This window comes from Leptosomus discolor, chromosome 12, assembly GCF_034619465.1.
Source record: "Leptosomus discolor isolate bLepDis1 chromosome 12, bLepDis1.hap2, whole genome shotgun sequence".
Lineage (NCBI taxonomy): Eukaryota > Metazoa > Chordata > Aves > Leptosomiformes > Leptosomidae > Leptosomus > Leptosomus discolor.
In genome coordinates, this window is record NC_141402.1 from 15,850,874 (window position 1) to 15,868,840 (window position 17,967).

General features: G+C 38.2%; 1 protein-coding gene across 2 annotated transcripts in view; it reads left to right on the top strand.

Annotated features, from left to right (window-relative positions):
- PRMT3 (protein arginine methyltransferase 3) overlaps window positions 1-17,967 on the top strand; it is a 63,574-nt gene that overhangs the window by 27,780 nt on the left and 17,827 nt on the right. For both annotated transcript variants that reach the window (XM_086472117.1, XM_086472116.1), the window contains 3 exons: window positions 4,404-4,482; window positions 9,564-9,751; window positions 13,661-13,747. In XM_086472117.1, coding sequence (XP_086328243.1) covers window positions 4,404-4,482; window positions 9,564-9,751; window positions 13,661-13,747 — 354 coding nt within the window. The remainder of the gene's footprint in view (window positions 1-4,403; window positions 4,483-9,563; window positions 9,752-13,660; window positions 13,748-17,967) is intronic.

The window sequence follows — 17,967 nt, forward strand, 5'->3', positions numbered from 1 at the left end:
TGCCTCAATTGTATCATTGCTCAGGTAGTTAATATCTTTTTTCTTCTTTTTTTTTTTGGGGTGTTAGATCATTTTGAAGTGCTGTCAACTGTGGATGGGAGGTATTCAGGGAAAAGGACTAGGAAGGGTAATTTTACATAAGAATTGAGCTTTTCTTTTGTATTTTTAATAATGCTGTGTAAAGAGCATACTAAGTAGCTGAATGCTTTAATTTCTTTACAGGAAAATGTTTTTTATAAAGGAATTGTATTTCTTTGCATGATTTTTTTTTTTTTTGGCCAACACCAATAATGGGTATCAATTTTCTGCCTTTGAGATCTTCCCATGTGGTGTTTTCACTCGTATTGGTTTAAGGACATAGCAGGGTGTGCATAATAGCAAAGTCAGGCTATGGTTTTGAAAGATGTGTGCTTGTTCTGTCAGTAATGAATTCTTTCCTTTTTTTAAAAATTAAATCATACATGAGAGATGAGCATGAAGGCTGACTTAGCGTGAGGGAAATGGTGCTGCAGCAGAGCATTCAGAAGAGTTTACATGTAGCTGCTGCTTCTCATTGAAATGTGCCACAGGTTTTGGAGGGATTTTGTGGAGTAAAAACTGATTTTTCACAAAATTAAATGGTGCAGTTTTGTCCATCTGTTAATGCAAGATTACATTTTATGGTTTAAATCAGAATCTGTTGCCCAATCTGTTTTACGTACTCTGTAAGTGTTTTTGGTTTGTTTTTTTTTTTTTTAGTCTAGGCCAATGGAAACCTTGTAGTTAGAAACTTCAGTTTAAGAAAATAATGCACCTCTTTATACTGAGAGGGATTAAAAAAAGTCCAGTCTCTAGGCCAATAATTTAATAGCTGCCTTTCGTCTAATTAAATAGCGTTGGGCCTTACTGGAGTACCAGAGCAGGTTCAGTTATGTTACATGAAATAATAAAATGGATCTTTGCTAGAAGGCATGGGGGGGAACACAACGCTTATTCAAGTAGTTAAATATTTCTTCTCAATTCTATCCTTACATGTTTTTTCTGCTATACTAAATATTCTGCTAATTCTTGCTATTGTAAATATGCTAATACCATTTTTTGAAATATGGCTTTCACCAAAAAGAAGAAAATAAGTGAAGGCAAAACTGAGTTTCAGTAAGGTATTTGTTAGGAATGGATAAGGAAGATGTACATCAAGAGGCATTTTTAATCTGAAGTAATTTGGATTTTAAACAAAGTGTTTTTCTTTAGTATTCTCCACACGATGAGGTATGCTTTAGAATTCAGTGTTCTTGTGTTTTGATGCTTTTCAAAAGCTTAATCTCTTTTTGTCCATGAAGAATATCATGATGAATACTGAGAACTTCCTTTCATGTAGCTTTGAAAGATGAAAAATGAGTATTAGTGCTGTGGTGTATTTAAATAATAGAGGAAAATTCAACAACATGGGATATTAAGCCATCAAAATTTTGTGAGCCTTTTATAATTCTATTACACAAAATACAGAATATTTAAGAAATGTAGCGATATTCACATTCTTCTGGATTTGGATTTGTCAGTGGGCTCATGCATTTTTCATAGCTGACTTCTTGGCTGGACATGATGTAGGACAGATGAATGCTTGAACAGAGTAACTCCATAGTGCTCTGTGTTTCTGTTCCTGTCCAAATCTGTTTACATGTGTTTTTGTTATTAGCTGGAGAACAACCTCTGTGTTTCAGCTTTGCAAACATAGAAATAAGGAACTTCATGTTCATTTTGAGAAAGAAATGGCCAGCTTTTTAGCAGAAAGTGCACAGTGTGACAGCGTAACACGTGAGATGTGCTGCATATTCAGTTTTTCTTTAACAGAGAACGTGTCACCTTTTATGTGTCTTAGTTTAGCCACTAGCAAGATGGAATTATTAATATGCGGCTCACAGATTTGTATCCGAGAGATCTCTCTGCAATAATTAATTTTGAGGATTCTAATACACACTTAAGAAAAAACAAACCCCTGAATGTTATTGGGGTGGAAGCAAGAGTGCCCCAGAGCATCACGGGGAAAAGGTGTCAGGTATAATTCTCTTTCCAGACGGCACCCCTATAGGTGAGGCAGCAGCCTGTGAAATTACATTCTAAATTACACTACAGATGAGCAGAGCACGCTGAGCAAAACGCTTCGGTATAAGTAATAAATGACTTGATTCAGTACTGTTGACGGTTTATGTAACTTACAGGAATGCTATAATGAATTGGGGGGGAAGATAGAACGGGGGGGCGGGGGGGGAGAACCAATGGTGCCAGAGTGGAAAGGTCAGGGAAAGGACGGTGAGAACTGCACTGTGTTTCTCATGGGAAGGTGTGTCTTCCAGCTGTTTGGCAGACATTGTAGGTGATGGACATTTTAGGCAGGAAGAAATAAATGAAGAGCTGGTGCGTAAAATCGTCCCTTTGTAACTTACTGGCTCTTGCTGGTGACTAGTCTTAAGATACGTCCTAGAAGTCACATTTAAAATACTGTGAAAACTACTCATTTACAGTTAAAAGCATCTGAAAAAAATTTTTGTGGACTAAACATATTCTATTTTTAAAACTGCAAGAATAAGAATTAAAAAAAGAGAACTCTAGTTCCATTCTGGGCTTTGGGCTTGCTGTAGGCATAAAATCATCTCTGCCTGATGCAATTGGAGCTCCTGACCTTTTTCAACCATTTTGCAAAGCTTACTGAAAAACATACTGCTCGCAAAGCAGTATTCACCATTGTGGGCCTTGTTCTAAGAACTTCATAAAAGTTAGGCAATAAAGTGGAAGAATAGACAGCATTTGGCAGAGAAGTGGCCAGTAGAGCGCTGTGCTATTACCAGAAGAAATGGGTTGAGAAAAGGGCATTTCCATTATTTTCTAAATGTGCTCTTGTTGAATACAAATATGTCATGCTTCAAGGTTCTGGTTTTCTGGTTTCGTTTTTAGTTCTGAAGGCTGCAGTGTGGATGGTGATGTTTATCAGCAATTCTGAACTTGCAGCATTTTTTGTTCTAAGAGTCTTAGGCAAAATAAACATCTAAGGCGGCATCAACTTGAAGTAAACTTGGTGGTCTTAGCAGGGCAGTTCCCATACAATGCTGTCTGTCTTCAGTAGCGTGGCATGGTGACTTCAAAAAAAAATAAACTTTTTAAATCCATATGATTATACAAATGTGGAGGTGTATAAAAGATGAAGGAAAAAAAAACTACTTAGTTTTGCTTTGTTTGGTTACTGCTGAGTGCGCTTGTAGGACTGCAGGTCCAAAGTGTGGACTTCCAGTTGCGTTTTTGTTCATACCAACTGGCAATCAGTGTATAAATCCAGCCGTATGGCTAGGCCGTGTTTTAAGCAAAATGAAAATTAGGATGCTAAGTGAAAATCCAAAATGTATGCAGGTATGATTTATCCTAATTGATTTGATGTCATAAGAATGTGTATGTGGGTGAACTGTGCTATAGTATTCAGTAAAACTAAAGATCATAGGCAAACTTGGAAGATGGGAAGGATGTAAAATCAGTAAATCAATTGGGAAACAAAGGGCATCTCTTAGAAATGTGCAGTTTACTTAAAAGTAGTTGAGATACCGGATGTTTATATAAAATGATAATTGTACGTAATACTGTTGGGTTTTATATCTCAGAAGTGCTTAATGAAGGAAAATTTTTTTCTGTTTCAGCAAATGGCTGACTTGATTAAGATTCCAATAAGTTATTCTAAACATCTATAGCCATATGATTAACCTGCTATAGAATTAATCCCAACACCAAAAAACCCTAAACAAATCAAGTTCTAACCATTTTTATCCCGAGAATCTTTCTAAGTTCAGGTGCTGCTAAATGATGTAGAACATCCAGAGAACCTGTGTCTTTGGTGTATGATTTATTTCTACCTGTCTTAGTGAGCATTGCCCAAGATGATACAGGGCACCAGAAGGTTGCAAATGTGAAGTAGCAAAGATGCATTCCGTTTGGTGTTTCTCTGATGATAATTTCCATGTTACTTGCAGTTCTGAGTGGGAAAGGATTTTCTTGGTGGTGGTTTTTTTTTTAATGGCACCTTAGAGTTATTACTAAAAAAGCAATACACACAGCTTTTTACTTGAATTGAGTTGAATTTGATTTCTTTTGATGTTGTAGGACTCTCGGGTAATTGTTGGTGTGGATTGGATATTTATTGCTTATAGTTTAGTAGGTGCTAGATACTTGCAGTTTGGGAAATTAAAGATGATACTTCATGTAACTGAAACTTCGAAGTGACAGTGCTGCTGTTGAGAAGTTCACTGAGTGCTGGCTCTTATTGAGGTGTATGGGCATATAAAGTTATTAAACTGTGTTGATAATGTCTATCTGTAGATTGATTAAAAAGGCTACATGAGAAGCATAATGATTTCTAAATTCTTTCCCTTTTCCATAAACAGGGTTATTTCCTTCTTTTTGAGTCAATGCTGGATTCTGTCATCTATGCAAAGGACAAGTACCTGGCAGAGGGAGGCTCAGGTTGGTCTGCGTAATTCTTTTAATAAATTTGCTCTGGGGGGAAACTAAATGAACCCGGAGACTTAGAATAAGCTATGCATGAATGAGAAAGTTGCCCGTCTAAATGAAAAATGTTTCCATTAGTATGAGCTTCAAGGCATTAATTTACTGTATGGGCAATAGACGAACATTAGATGGGGTATCAAGGTCTCAAGTTAATGCTGTTTGCAAGAGTAGAGGGGGTTATTTATTCTTAAGTACAGTCTAAATTTTTCCTCCCTACTTCTTCCCACACGTGTGGTCATTTGTTTTCCCCTTTTGAAATCCCAGATTATGCATAACTATGAAGAGGGGAAAATAAGTTCTATTCTGTAAGATGTGATACAGTTGGAGTAAGTTACTGTGAATTAGAGGAAAAGGGGATAGGATGTTTACCTGGAGGAGGGAAGTTGCATGGGGAGGACATAGTTTCAAACGCAAGAAGCCAGACGAAATGGAATTACATCGTTTCAGTGCAGCATATTTATTCTATTCCTGGCAGGAATATACCTTTTTTTCTTAGTAGTTGGAGGGTAGGGAAGTGACAGAACAAAAAGGTTTTATTTTGCAATTCTTTTATCCTTTTAAGTAGCTTAGATAGTGTCATCTTAAGCAGTGTTGAAATGCCTGCAAATATTTATTCCTCATGTGTTGCATTTTCTGCATTGAGTTCTGCATGTGCTTTATTCCTTGTGCTTAATTCCTTTCTCAGTATTGTGTTTCATATTGACCTTTTCAGTCCTAGTCATCAGTCTGGGGGTTTTTTTCCCCTTTTGTGCTAACCATGCACATAGTTAGTTTCACTACACTGACTTAATGATTGGATTAATGACTATGTAACAGTGCTCGGTGCAGTGCTTCCCTTTGATTGCAGTGAGCTTTTGTATGCTACAGAGTGCAGCAGAAAAAAGCGATTTTATGCAATTGTTCAACATTTTGTCACAAAGCTGAATATGCAAGCAAGAGATTCCTGTTCATGTATTAAAATATTCAGAAGCCACTTGAACAACGTGACAGAATAAGAGTTTACCTTAGTGAAAATGAAAAGAATAATCCAGCCAGATCTGGAACACAGTTGTGGTGTGCTCTGTGTAGGTATATGCTGATCATTTTACATTGCAATATAGTTAAATTTGAGGACATTCCCTAAAATCATAAGAAATCGTTTTATGTTTAGCTACTACTTCCATAGCCTTCTGAAAAGGGCCAGAAATTTTTGACATCTATTGAAACTTGCAATAGTATTTCATTCTCTATTTGTCTTGTTGGTAAGTTTGCTGGTGGCTTGTGCCTCCCAAAGTTTCCTTTGAGAGGCAGGGTATGCTGGTTCTGCAGGACACCTCTCCTCTGTGGTCTGAGAATGGTCTTGGGCTCTTGTTTGACTCTTTACAAAACAGACAGTATTGTGCAGTCGATGACTGGTATGGCCGGATTTTAAATGGAACGCTGTTTCCTTAGGATGCTTGCAATTACTGCTCTTCTGCCAGCTTGTGTAGCAGGTAAATGACTGTGCCTGAGATCCGTGAGAAAGTTGCTCAGCAATCAGCTTAGCTAGAGAGACACTGCTGCAGTGTAGATGAATAGCAGCAGAACTGGGGGCACATCCAGATTCAGATGAGCCGAAACGAAGAGCTCATTCTGGGGTGAAGTCTTACCAGAGAAACTCCTGCATCTGCCATAAAGCGTAATTTTGTCTCAAGCCACTTTGTACCATTGAGCCCAAGATCATTATTACAGGGAGTGTTTGAAAGCTGAAAAAGGCAATAGAAGCAGCTGCCATTTGGCTGGATCTTTCAGTGATTGAGCCGGGAATAGAATCCAAATTTCTAGATTTGTGTTCAGTCAGTCATATCATCGTTACTTCAGTTTAGCCTATTGGCATGCTGAAGTGGCTCATGCCAAACTGTCTAGGGTAATGTGTACAGTATATAATAGCTTTGTTTGGGAACATAAAATTCTTGCTGCCCAGGACCCATCTGTTTGTTCTTTAGGGCTGTTACTTGCTTGAGTATAGATTTTTGCATACGCGTCAGTGCAGTGCCCGTTGGTGAGGGCTGACAGAGGTGAGGAAGGCATCATTCAAAACGTAGTACTGTGTGCTTGTTCATGTCAAAATGACGATGGTATTCACTTGGAATTATTTCCATATATCTAGAGGATCGCTGCCTTACCCTTCAGCGTCCTGAAGTTTGTGAGGCATTGCTAAGGGATAAAGGATTTCCCATCGTATTCTGTTCACCACGTGAGCTGTTACTAGTGACAGATGACTTCTGGGCACTGAGTCGAGAAGGACACAGATGGTCAAAACGATGAATTTGTGAGAGCATTGAGGAATATGTGCTTTTGTCCAATCAGCATTTTGTTAATTTCACCTGTGAGAAGGAATAATTATTAAATTACAGGCTTAATCAGAAAAAAATGACAGGACTGCACAGGGAAGTGTTACAGCGTTGCAGAAAGAGGAGAGGATTTCCAGGGGATGATGGATGAACTGGCAAATGCAATTTTAAACAGATGCTTTTAAAGATTTACAAAACTCTACAGTGTTTAGATGATTTAGGCTGATATTTAGATAACATGCTTACGTTTCCAGTCAAACTTCAGTATAGCATATGCTTCTGGACGTGGGTGGGTTTGTAAATTTGGAAGTTAATGTATCACTTTGGGCTTTTGCCTGTGCCCTGTTGGTGGAACACAGATTTCTTTTTGTGAAGTTTGAATGGGTATTGTCTACTTTTTTTGTTGCTATTGATAGGCTGAACTAAAAGTACAGGTTATATTAGAGCGTGTGTTTCCATTTTTGGTTGTTCTTAAGCACTTTGTATAATCGATCACGAGTTCCACTGCTGATTCAAGGATTTGCTGTGTGGACAGTGAGATTTAATAAAAACTGATTATGGTCCAAGTCAAATATTTCATGCTTCATAGATGTGGTAAACTTTTTCCTGTTAACAGAATGTCCCAGCAATATGGGCTGGTCCAAGGAAGGAGGGTTATAAAGTGGTTAGTCACTTTTTGCTGTGATTTTCATTTTCATTTGCAGTGTCACTAGCACACTCCTGTAAGTGTATTCTGTAACAGGGACTTTCAGTCTCTTTTCATCCCTTTTCTTGCCGTACCCTTGCAACCTATGAAGAGCATTCCCCTGAAAAATACTCCCTCAAAGGCTATAGTCGCTTGCTTTTGTAATCTGTTTCACACTGACTTTCAATTTTTTGAACATCAGTGGTGGCTCTTGAAGGTTTGAAATGTTGGGAGGTAAAGCACAATCTAATGCAGTTGCCACACAAGTAAACAGCAGTACAAAAGCTTCAAGAAATGGAAATCTCTTATTGATGGCTCTAGAAAGTACTTGCAAATACTCCTACCGCCAGATGTTGAATTTTTTTTTGTGTGTGTGTGTGTGTGACAGCTGTCAAGTGTGCTGGAACCAAATGATTTGTTTCAGGCAAGACAATTTGAACGCCTTCCTGGTTTGATTCTCATCCAACTGCCTTTTTACTGCTGAGTTAATTGTAGGCTGTTCCTGGAGAAACCTTCTGCTTTGAGTTCCTCATCTGCAAAGTAGGGATGATGATAACTTACCAATGGGATTCCAGTTTAAGCTTGCTGATATTTATTTATTCGTTCTGTTTTAAACAGTCAAAGTGAGAAAAATGACAGTGTGTTCATATTTTGTATAAACTAGTAATTCCACATGTGGAGGTGGTTGCTTACTTTAATGTCTTCATATAAAAAAAAACCAACACTTTCTCAGAGAAGACTCTTGTTAATCATTAATATGTGTAAGATTATTTCCTTGAGGCTAAATCTACTCTCACTATATAAAAGGTCTAATTTCATTTTGCTGTTTCTATCTTCAGTATTTTACAAGGCAAAAAATAACTGCTTTTCTGACTTAGCATGCTGTACCACTGATTTCTCCATACTCATTTTGATACACTACAGTTTCAAGCAGAGCTGAAGACAAACTTAATTTTACAGTTCACCAGATTTTGGGGAGGAAAAGAGAAACTTCAGTTTTATTCACGCTGCCACATTCACGTATCAATAAAAAACAAAATAAGGTATTTATTAGTAGGCATTTTGCCCTGAATCCAGATCAAGAATTACGTGCGTGTGGCTTTAGAAACAAAACATAGGAATTTCTTTGTGGAAAGAAATCTAGCTAAATATAAATTGAGTTTCTCTCACTCTTTGGTAGTGCTATAGACAGCCATGTCCGTAGCAGCTGCTCTTTGTGTCTTTTCCAATCAGTAGTGGGTAGAGATTGCCAGGAGATTGACTGGCTTTGCAGTAGGCATCTGTTAAAAAGGCAAATGTCAGTCTTCCAGTGCTGTTTGGAAAAGCTGGTATTAGGTGCTTGTTCTGAAGGTGTTCTTGGGGGAAGGTAAAGCAGAAATGTGAAGATAGTGTAAGAATGATAGCTGTCATCCTAAAACTATGGGGTGAATTGATGAGGAAGTTCTTTTCTGTCTGTTGGGTCACCTCCTTACTCTTCAGATGCAGATAAGAGTGGTTATTCTTTTCCTGTACCCAAGAATAATTTTTTAGGTTGTAAGGCAAGTACTGGCCAGAGCTGATAAGAAACAAGAATAAAATTCTTGCTCTTTCCTGGAAATAAGATCTTTCCACAGAGATTTCTTCTCTGTGGAAATTCAGCCCTCACCTGAATTTTCCTTTGGGTGTCTGTCTGCAGTTTTTCAGTACACTTTAGGTCGGTCTCTATATAGAAGCCAGAATAGGATATTCCAAATGATTTTCTTCAGACGTCAAGTTTCCAGTCATTTCCTGGCAGTGGGTTCAACTACAAAGATATTTTGTTAAGAACAGGAGCTGCTGTCACCAGAGTAGTGTGGGAAAATTAAGCTCCAATATCTAGTCTCTTCTGTGGACAAATGGGACTCCAGAAAATAAAGTAGCAGAAAAAGTGTTTTTTCCAAGAGCTAAAAAAAAGTTTTTATTTGTTCTTTAAGTTGTTACTCACTTAAAGTGGGGAAAAAAAAAAAGCCCTCTCTCCATATCTAAAATAAAATGTCACTAATCTGTTTCTGTTGTTACAGTTTATCCTGACATTTGCACCATTAGTCTAGTAGCTGTTGGGGATATGAATAAACATTTTGACAAGCTGCTTTTCTGGGAAGATGTATATGGCTTTGACATGTCTTGCATGAAGAAGGCTGTAATTCCAGAAGCTGTTGTGGAGGTGCTGGATCCACAGACACTGATATCTACAGCCAGTGTCATTAAGGTACCATACTTCTTAAATTTTTGGTAGTGAGATTAGAAGTTTCCTTTTTTTTTTATGGAGGACGTGAAAAAAATACACACACACGCATGAACTTTGGCGGCTTCAAAATGACACAAATGCAGTATAGTTCTTGGTGTTAAGACTGTAATATTTGTATCAATTGGGGGTTTTTTACCAAGTTTGAGCTCTTAATAAAGTAATCTTCCCATATTTAGATTTTTCTATTCTACATTTTCTATCCTACCCCAAATTTACTTGCGTCTTAGTATATTAAAAGTTACGTAACTGAAATTTAAACTGTACCAAAAACTATCAGGTTTTCCTACTTTGCTCCTCTCTTCACCTCAGTGTACTGGGTTGCAGAGGGCCTTCTTACCTATTTCTGTGTCAAGCTAACTGGCCTTAAAGATCTCTCACTGGAAGATCACTCACTGTCACCCATAGCTTCATCCAACACAATGACCATGTAGGAAAAGGCACAGTAGTTTCTGCAGTACTCATTGAATTAATTTTATGCTTACTTTTCTGTGTTGTCGTTTTTATGGCAGCTTTGTGGTGAGGAGTAACAGCAAAGTTGGTAGTGATTCATATGAGGCGTCACCTACATGATGAGAGAATACCAGAACACTGACTAGTTTAAAATTCTGAGAAACTTTGTAATTAGTAATAATTTGAACGGTTCAGATCAAATTGAGAAAAGGACTATTATAAACCAAGATTTTTTTGTCACAATGGTATTCTAATTGTTGTTCATATAGTTACTTTTCTGTTGTAAAATACTTAAGACTGGAATATTACTGCCCTTCAGTAGGAGTTGCCTGTTTAGTAAAGAGGTAATTTCTATTTAAATTCATTCCTATCCTGTTTTTATATAGAAGAAAATGGGTTTACATATTTCATCACTGAACTTGACACCATTACTGAGGGTAGTTCCAGTCTCTTCCAGCATAGAAACTACTTGCTGTAGTCAACTGACATCCTGCCCACAAAGGCAGTGAAGTACAGTTTTGTTGGGCGTGTATCTTGATGCAAGTTATTGGTTGGGCTTTTCTTGTCTGTAATTTTATTACAGAGAAGATTTAAAAGTATTAAGCCTTTCAAATGAGGTATTCAAATGTAAGAAGTGCTGAGACTGATATTTCTTTAACTTGAATAACTACTTTGGCCTTCTTGTGCATCACTCCTCTTTTCCTTTTTTCTTTTTTTTTTTTTATTCAGGATTCTTTATTCATGGATGATGAAGTCATTACAGATGTGGCTTACATCTTATTCCCTTGAGCTTTTTGACTAGACTCCCTCTAGAGTCAGTGAAATAAAATTCCTAAGGACACCTGTAACAAGTTATGTGACTTGATGCTTACAAGAGTCTGTTTTCCTTGAGTGTAAGGAGCAGGTGGAGTGATCAACTCAGTTTTCGAAATATACTTTATAGAATGGTTATTATAGGGAAGATAAATTCTGCCCTTAGTGAATGAATGTGCACAAAACAGAGGTACTGAGATCAAGAATCTGAGGCCATAATTGTTAGTTATCTGACAGGTTTGAGTGTGCGATGAGTGAGGCATAGACACTTTTCTCACCTGATGTTTTATATAATGTTTTGCGTGTTCAAGTGGAAGTGTAGTTGAATGCTTCCTGCACATAAGTCAAATTTGGTGTACAGAAAATGAAGAACACATAACGTGCTTTAAATGAAAGCTGCATGGATAAGTTGAGCTCTATCAGTTTGTTAGGCAAACAAATTGAAACAACATCTTAGCCTGGAAAGTGTTAATAACAATAAATATAGTTGAATGTGCCCGATGCAGTCTATAAGCTGATGTTGGTTTAGAAGCAAAATGCTTTCCTGGTAATAGTACATGTCTTTCTCTAATACATACTGTCATGAGCAGTCACTGTCCAGCTCGGGTGTATGTGCTTATCAAATTTTGTCGTTAATGGTTTTATAATCATCTGTTCTCAGTAGCAATCAGGGTTTTTAAAGTAGCCAAAAGTCAATGCATGAGTTCGTTTGCTGGAGTTACAGTACAAAGTAGTAAAATTAATGAGTTGAGCAACAGTGGCATTATAGGTAAATTGTTTTAATCAATAGCCGTTCTGGAGAACAAATGGATTATATTTTTGAAGGAAAGTTTTTAAAATTGTTCCAATTTATATGATTATTACAGAAGCTGTTTTACTGTGTTTCGCTTAGATTAGCTGCTACTTGTTTTGTAAAGTTTATAATGTAACTTTTCAGGAAGCGAAACATTCCTTAAAGAAGAGACAGCATCAAGAAATATTGATTAATAATGTGTATGACATTTAACCTCAGCAGTTGATGATGTTCTCAGATAAAGCATTTTAACTGAGTACATAAGCTAAAGAACTTCATACAGTGAAAAAATGTAGCGGCATTTTTATGAAAAACTGAAACCTGAAGCTTATTGCTCTTTAAAAACTGATTTTTTTTTTTAATATACATAAATAAAAAATTAGAATATTGGAATGCAAGTTGTGATTTGATTTGACGATGTTGTTTTCCTGGGTGCCATTGTTTTGTGTTCATTTCAAAATAGCAAAGCAGTTTTCTGCCTTGTGCTGCCTCTCCTCGGTTATGTCACTCTGATATTTCACATACTCATACGCCACCTGGTTGTGCTGCCGTTCAGAAGGGCTTCTGTAGGCTGGAGAAATGGGGCAGAAGGCTCAGGGCAATAAAAAGGCGATGCAAAATCCTGCAGCGGGGAAGGAAGAATAACCCCACGCGCCAACAGAGGCTGGGGGCCTGCTGGCTGGAAAGCACCTTTGCGGGAAAGAATTTGGGGGTCCTGGTTTAACACCAAGTTGAGCATGAGGCAGCAACACCCCCCCTTGTGGCAAAGGCAGCCAACCAGCCCCCTGGGCTGCATTAGGAAGAAGGCCTGTCACCGGCCGGTCAAGAGGGAGGCACCTTCTCTTGTAGCCCAGGGAGGTGACTTCTGGAGCTTTGTGCCCGGTGCTGGGTTCCCGAGTGCAAGAGCGAGATGGTCGTACTGGAGTGCGACCAGGGCAAGACCGCAAAGATGATGAAAGGACTGGAGCATCTGTGTTACAGGGAGAGGCTGAAAGAGCTGGGGTTGTTCTGTCTGGAGAAGAGAAGGCTCAGGGGAAGATCTTATCGGTGTGTACCAATGCCTGGTGGTGGTGGAGAGGAAGGGAGGTGGAGCCAGACTCTTCTCAGTGGTGCTTAGGGGCAGGACACGAAGCAAGGGGCACAGGTTGGACTCCAGGCGGTTGCCTTTAAAGACCAGGCAAGGCTATTTTAGTGAGAAGGCAACTGAACAGTGGCACGGGTTGCCCAGAGAGGTTGTGGAGTGTCCGTCCTTGGAGATATTTAGAAGCTGTTTGGACGTGGTCCTGAGCCACTTGGCTTTAGTTGACCCTGCTTTGAGCAGGGGGTGGACTAAGTGATCTCCAGAGGTCCCTTTCAACCTCAAAAATTCTATGATCAGTATGAAACTAACCTGGCAAATAAAAAAAGCTCAGTTTTAACCCATATCAGTTTTGTACTGTAGTTTACCATGTGGCTACATGAACAAGGAGTAAAACTGGTGAAGATTCCTGTGAAAGTTACTTGATCTCAACAATAGGCAGCTGTCATCAAGAGCAACTTTCCTGAACAGTGAGCTACTATATGTAATTCCATACTGCTACGAGTCAAAGTGTCTCTCTTTTTTGTCCTTTGGGGAAGAGGGTTTTTAGGCATTTTTGTCAGCATGCAGATAGGATTAGGTGGTTAAGTCTCTTCCCATTTTTCGAGAGATGAATTAGTATTGCCCTAGAAAAGTTGTCTTGTTATGGGAGCAACTGGACAACCTTCATTCAAGGGAAGATCTTAATTTAAATGCAGCACTGTTACTGACAGAACTGTATTATTTCTTTCAACAGCATATCGACTGTAATACTGCATCCACTCAAGACTTAGAATTCTCTTCAGATTTCACCCTGACCATTACAACGAGCACAAAGTGTACGGTAAGACAATTTTAGTTCTTCATATATGGTCAGTACTGCGTTGGGCTAACAGACAAGGCATTAATTAAGCTTCATTTATCATAAGTCCTTGCCTTGAAACATTCATTTCTGCAGTACAGAGGTGTCAAATGAGCTCTTTTTGTAAAGAGAGATGGATAGAAAACTCCAGTAATAGCGTTACAGTGTAATACAGGTAGATGAGGAAAGGGGAAGATAGAGAGCCTTGGCGTTGGGGTCATTCTGTTTTGTTCTCTAGCCCATCTTCTGAAATAAGTTTTCTGTTCAGACCTGTTGTTGCCACTGTGCTCAAGAATAATGCAGCCACTGTTCTCAGAAGAGCTTTTCTGAGTTTAGTCAAAAGAGTGAAAAACAAAATAGATGTGGGAAAGGTAGACTATAGCTCATGCAATAAACATACAGCAGTTCATATGGCAGTTTCTCAAACAGGGAAGTTAAATTAACTTTATATGTGAAGACGTGAAGACCAAGGGGGAACAAATACAGCATTAGAATCCGAATCTGATCACCAGGGCTTTACTGCATCTGTTTTATTTATCATATGCAAGTTAGTATTTTTATTTTATGTAAATTAATATTCAGAACACTTAATTCTAGAAAAGCTGTGGAATTTATTTGGAGGGGAGTTCTAATTATAGCAAACACAGCCTTATTCATCTTAGTGCTACAGACTATGCTGCGTTAACTTGAGTGAAGAATCTCCCAAGAATGAGTCTGTGGTCTCACTCAATTGAGGGTTATTTGTCTATCAAACACTAGTCAATATGAAAAGAAAGAAAAAAAAGAAAGTTTTCAGTCTGAGCTTTAAAGTGGCATGAAAATTCAGTACTAAGGCATCTTTCAAACACTTCTTTGAAGTTGTGGTTACATTATTCAGTATGAATTTACATAAATAGACATTCATTTTGCGGCTTTTTTTTTCTTGGTCATTCAGTATCTGGTAGTTATGAGAAAGCAGAGAGAAACACTGAATTTTTTTTTTTTTGATTAGCAAAAAATGTCCCCTATTTATTTTTCTGCAAGGACCCATGCAATTGATGTTGTGTGTTTTAAGTCATAGCACATCACAGAATCAAGTCCAAACGGGTAATTGGTAGCTAGTTTTTGATATATTGTGGTAAGTTTGCTGTGACTGGTTTATTGGGCTTTTGCATGTGTATATGAAGAAGAGATGCAGACTTCCTCTGATATGGGCACAGAGAGTGTGTTGCTGTATAATGTAAACACTTAAGGTGATAACAAAATCTTGGATATCTACGTCAAGCAATGTAATACCTGGTTTCGGATGGGCCTGCGTGTTAGTTAATGCTGCTGCATTTGCCATCACTTTTGCTGTGTAACAGGATGCACACAAATTTGTTGGATAAAGTGAAGTTTTCCTATGTATATAATTCAAGGTATTGTTAGTAGCTATGTACAAATTCTTCATAATAATTTGTCAATTATCACCAGATTAAGACACACTTTTTTATAAAATGGAAATCTATATATTTCGTTGTGCATTCACAAAAAAAGTCTCCTGTTTTTAGTTGTCATAGAATAATTCTAGTAGCCACAGGACAGGGTCAGCTTTGATTTCAGGCCAAGCTCCAGTGCAGCCCTGGGTTAATTTTCTTAATGTGGCCACTTTTGAATAACTGATTAGTTAAACAGAAATCTTTACAAAATCTTGGCAATCTCTTTGATGTTTGGGTAGAGTAAAATAGCTTATTTTGTAAACATCATTTTCCCGAGCACTAGACCTTTAAGAAAACTTCATTTCTGTTCTATGATTCTGTGGTATCATTGACTTATCAATCAAGATATACACCTGCATTTTATGACTCCAGGGAAAAGGGGAGGGAGGTGGGGGAAGAGCAGTGTTTCTGAAATTTTGCAGTGAATGCAGGTTCTAAAAAATGATCAGAACTCTGTAAAGTATTTTGCACTTCATCATTTAGGTTTATTGACACTTTGAGTGAAATTTCCACTCTTTCTATGATGGATTGTAGAAGTTTAGTTGGAGGTTGACAGTTCATCCATCATATCAGGCTGCCTAACCTTGCAGTAAATGAACAATAAAAGTCCATTATTTAGATTGAGAATTTTTGAGGAGATGCTTTAAGATTGCAATTTGTCCTTTGAAAATAACGTTTGATGTTTTTCTTGTTTGCATCATGTTTTGTTGTTCTACTGGCTTTTTTTTTTCCGCAAAAAGAGAACGCTGTTTATATTTCCCAAAGTTCTAGCTTTTAGTCTTGTCTGTTCTGATTTTTGAATTTTTAAAAAATGACCATTTAAAAATATTTTTTTGCTTTACTTAAAAATTTTTTTTCACAAAAATAACGTTTTGGAAACCCATCTTTATATGCTTGTGTATATCTGGGTTTTTTAGCTCACAACCTAAAGTTCATATCAAAGCAGCTTTTTCTCAACCCTTTCTGTGCCATAGAAATGTGAAAACAGACTTGGCTGTTCTTATTCCTCATGTGGCCCTCAACAGCAAAGCTAACTTCAGACCAGTGTCACCATCAGAACTAGGACTCTCTGTTAAGTGTCTTTTAAAAACCCAACAAGCAGAAGGTGCACGATTACGTCATTTGTTTTGTGGCTCCTATTGCAGACCCGCTACTGGTTTGCGCTGTGTCGTCGGGTTGTGGGGAGCGGGTTTCCGTGCTGCTGCTTTCCGAGGCAGAGCGTGGGTGCAGAGGAGTAGACGGGACGTCCCTACATGGAACTGTGTCAGCAGCGTGCGATGACGGTTGCTGTTGCTGAACTTGTTTTTGCAGAAGCTTAGCACTGATGGGAAGTAATTTAGCAAGTACTCGGAGAAAAGAGTCGTGGCCTCGTCTAGTTGGAGTATGCAACATTATAGTTGAAGAGCTAAACTTTCAGCTGACAACTCTGGAGGCATTAGCCATGTTGGGGCCTGTGGCTTCCTCCCGTCAACCTGTTTGCATGTCTGTGGTAACAGGACAGTAAGTTGTAAAAGCTGACAGCAATCGGAGCCATAATGCAGTCTCTTTACCAACTCATCACCATATTTGCTTTGATTATGACTTGGAACGCCCCCAGGATCTCTCAGGCAGGAGAGGCTGCACTTCTCATTTCCGTAGCAAGATGTTAAATGCTTCTAAAATCTGACCTTAGCTTTAACTCAGTCTCTCATTTGGTTTGTTTGGGGTTTTTTCCCTTTGGTAGATATTGTTTGAAATTCTGTGTTTATTTTCAGTCTCAAGAGAGAAGTTGAGCTTTTCTCAATTTCTCCATACTTAATTTCTGTTCTGGTAAATTGTTCTGGTAAACACTTCTGGGAGAATTTCGTAAAGCCTGTGGGAAAGCTTCACCTAGGAGAGTTAGGAACAGAGCTTTTTACTGCTCTTTGGCTGGAGGGAGCACAGGAAGGTCAGCCTCTGAAGCCTAATGCTAACCTCTGGGATTTGCCACCCACCTCTTTCTCATCCTTTGATTTTATTTTTTTTTCTCTCCTTTTTGCTTTGTCATTTTTTAGGACAAACTTTACTTCCTGAAAACTGATAGAGTGCTGAAATAGGTATTTCTCTTCTTTCTAGATAATATCACTGTTCTCGCTCTTGGAAGATCTTCTTGCCCACTTCTTGGCTAATTACCTGGTTGTATGATAGTGCCACTTAATTGTACTAGAGGTTGTTTAAAACCCATGCAACTCAGTAGGCAATAGGCTGTTTTCTGGTTTTAGATAAATAGACTAAGGCCATAAATGCTCAGACTTGATCACGACCTTGTGTGAAACAGAAAAACTGTGCAGTTCCCAAAACCTAAGAGCACAGCATTAAATTGACACATATCTGATTTGTCTGTCCTTCCACCTGTAAATTATTTTCGATTACTCTCATACCTTTCTGTGACAAAACGCCCCACCCTAGCATAGTAGTAAGTCATGCTCGTAACAGATCAGCCTCTTGTCTCTCTGTAGATGCAACCTAAGTGTATTGTAGATGATCCTGTAATGCATTTATTGAGTCATATCCTTAAAAAAATGCTTAATGCTCTAAATAGGTTTTTCTTCCAGGTGTTCAAGTGCTTAAATAAGTCTTCAAGGAAAAAAAAACCCTAATAAACCTGAGAAATATGGAAAGATCGGGCAAAAATGAGCATTTTGAATGTGACCTTGCACGGGATGCTTAGTGTTTCAGAAGTTATGGGGATGGTGCGGGGAGTCAAGGCTTTTTTCACAGCACGTA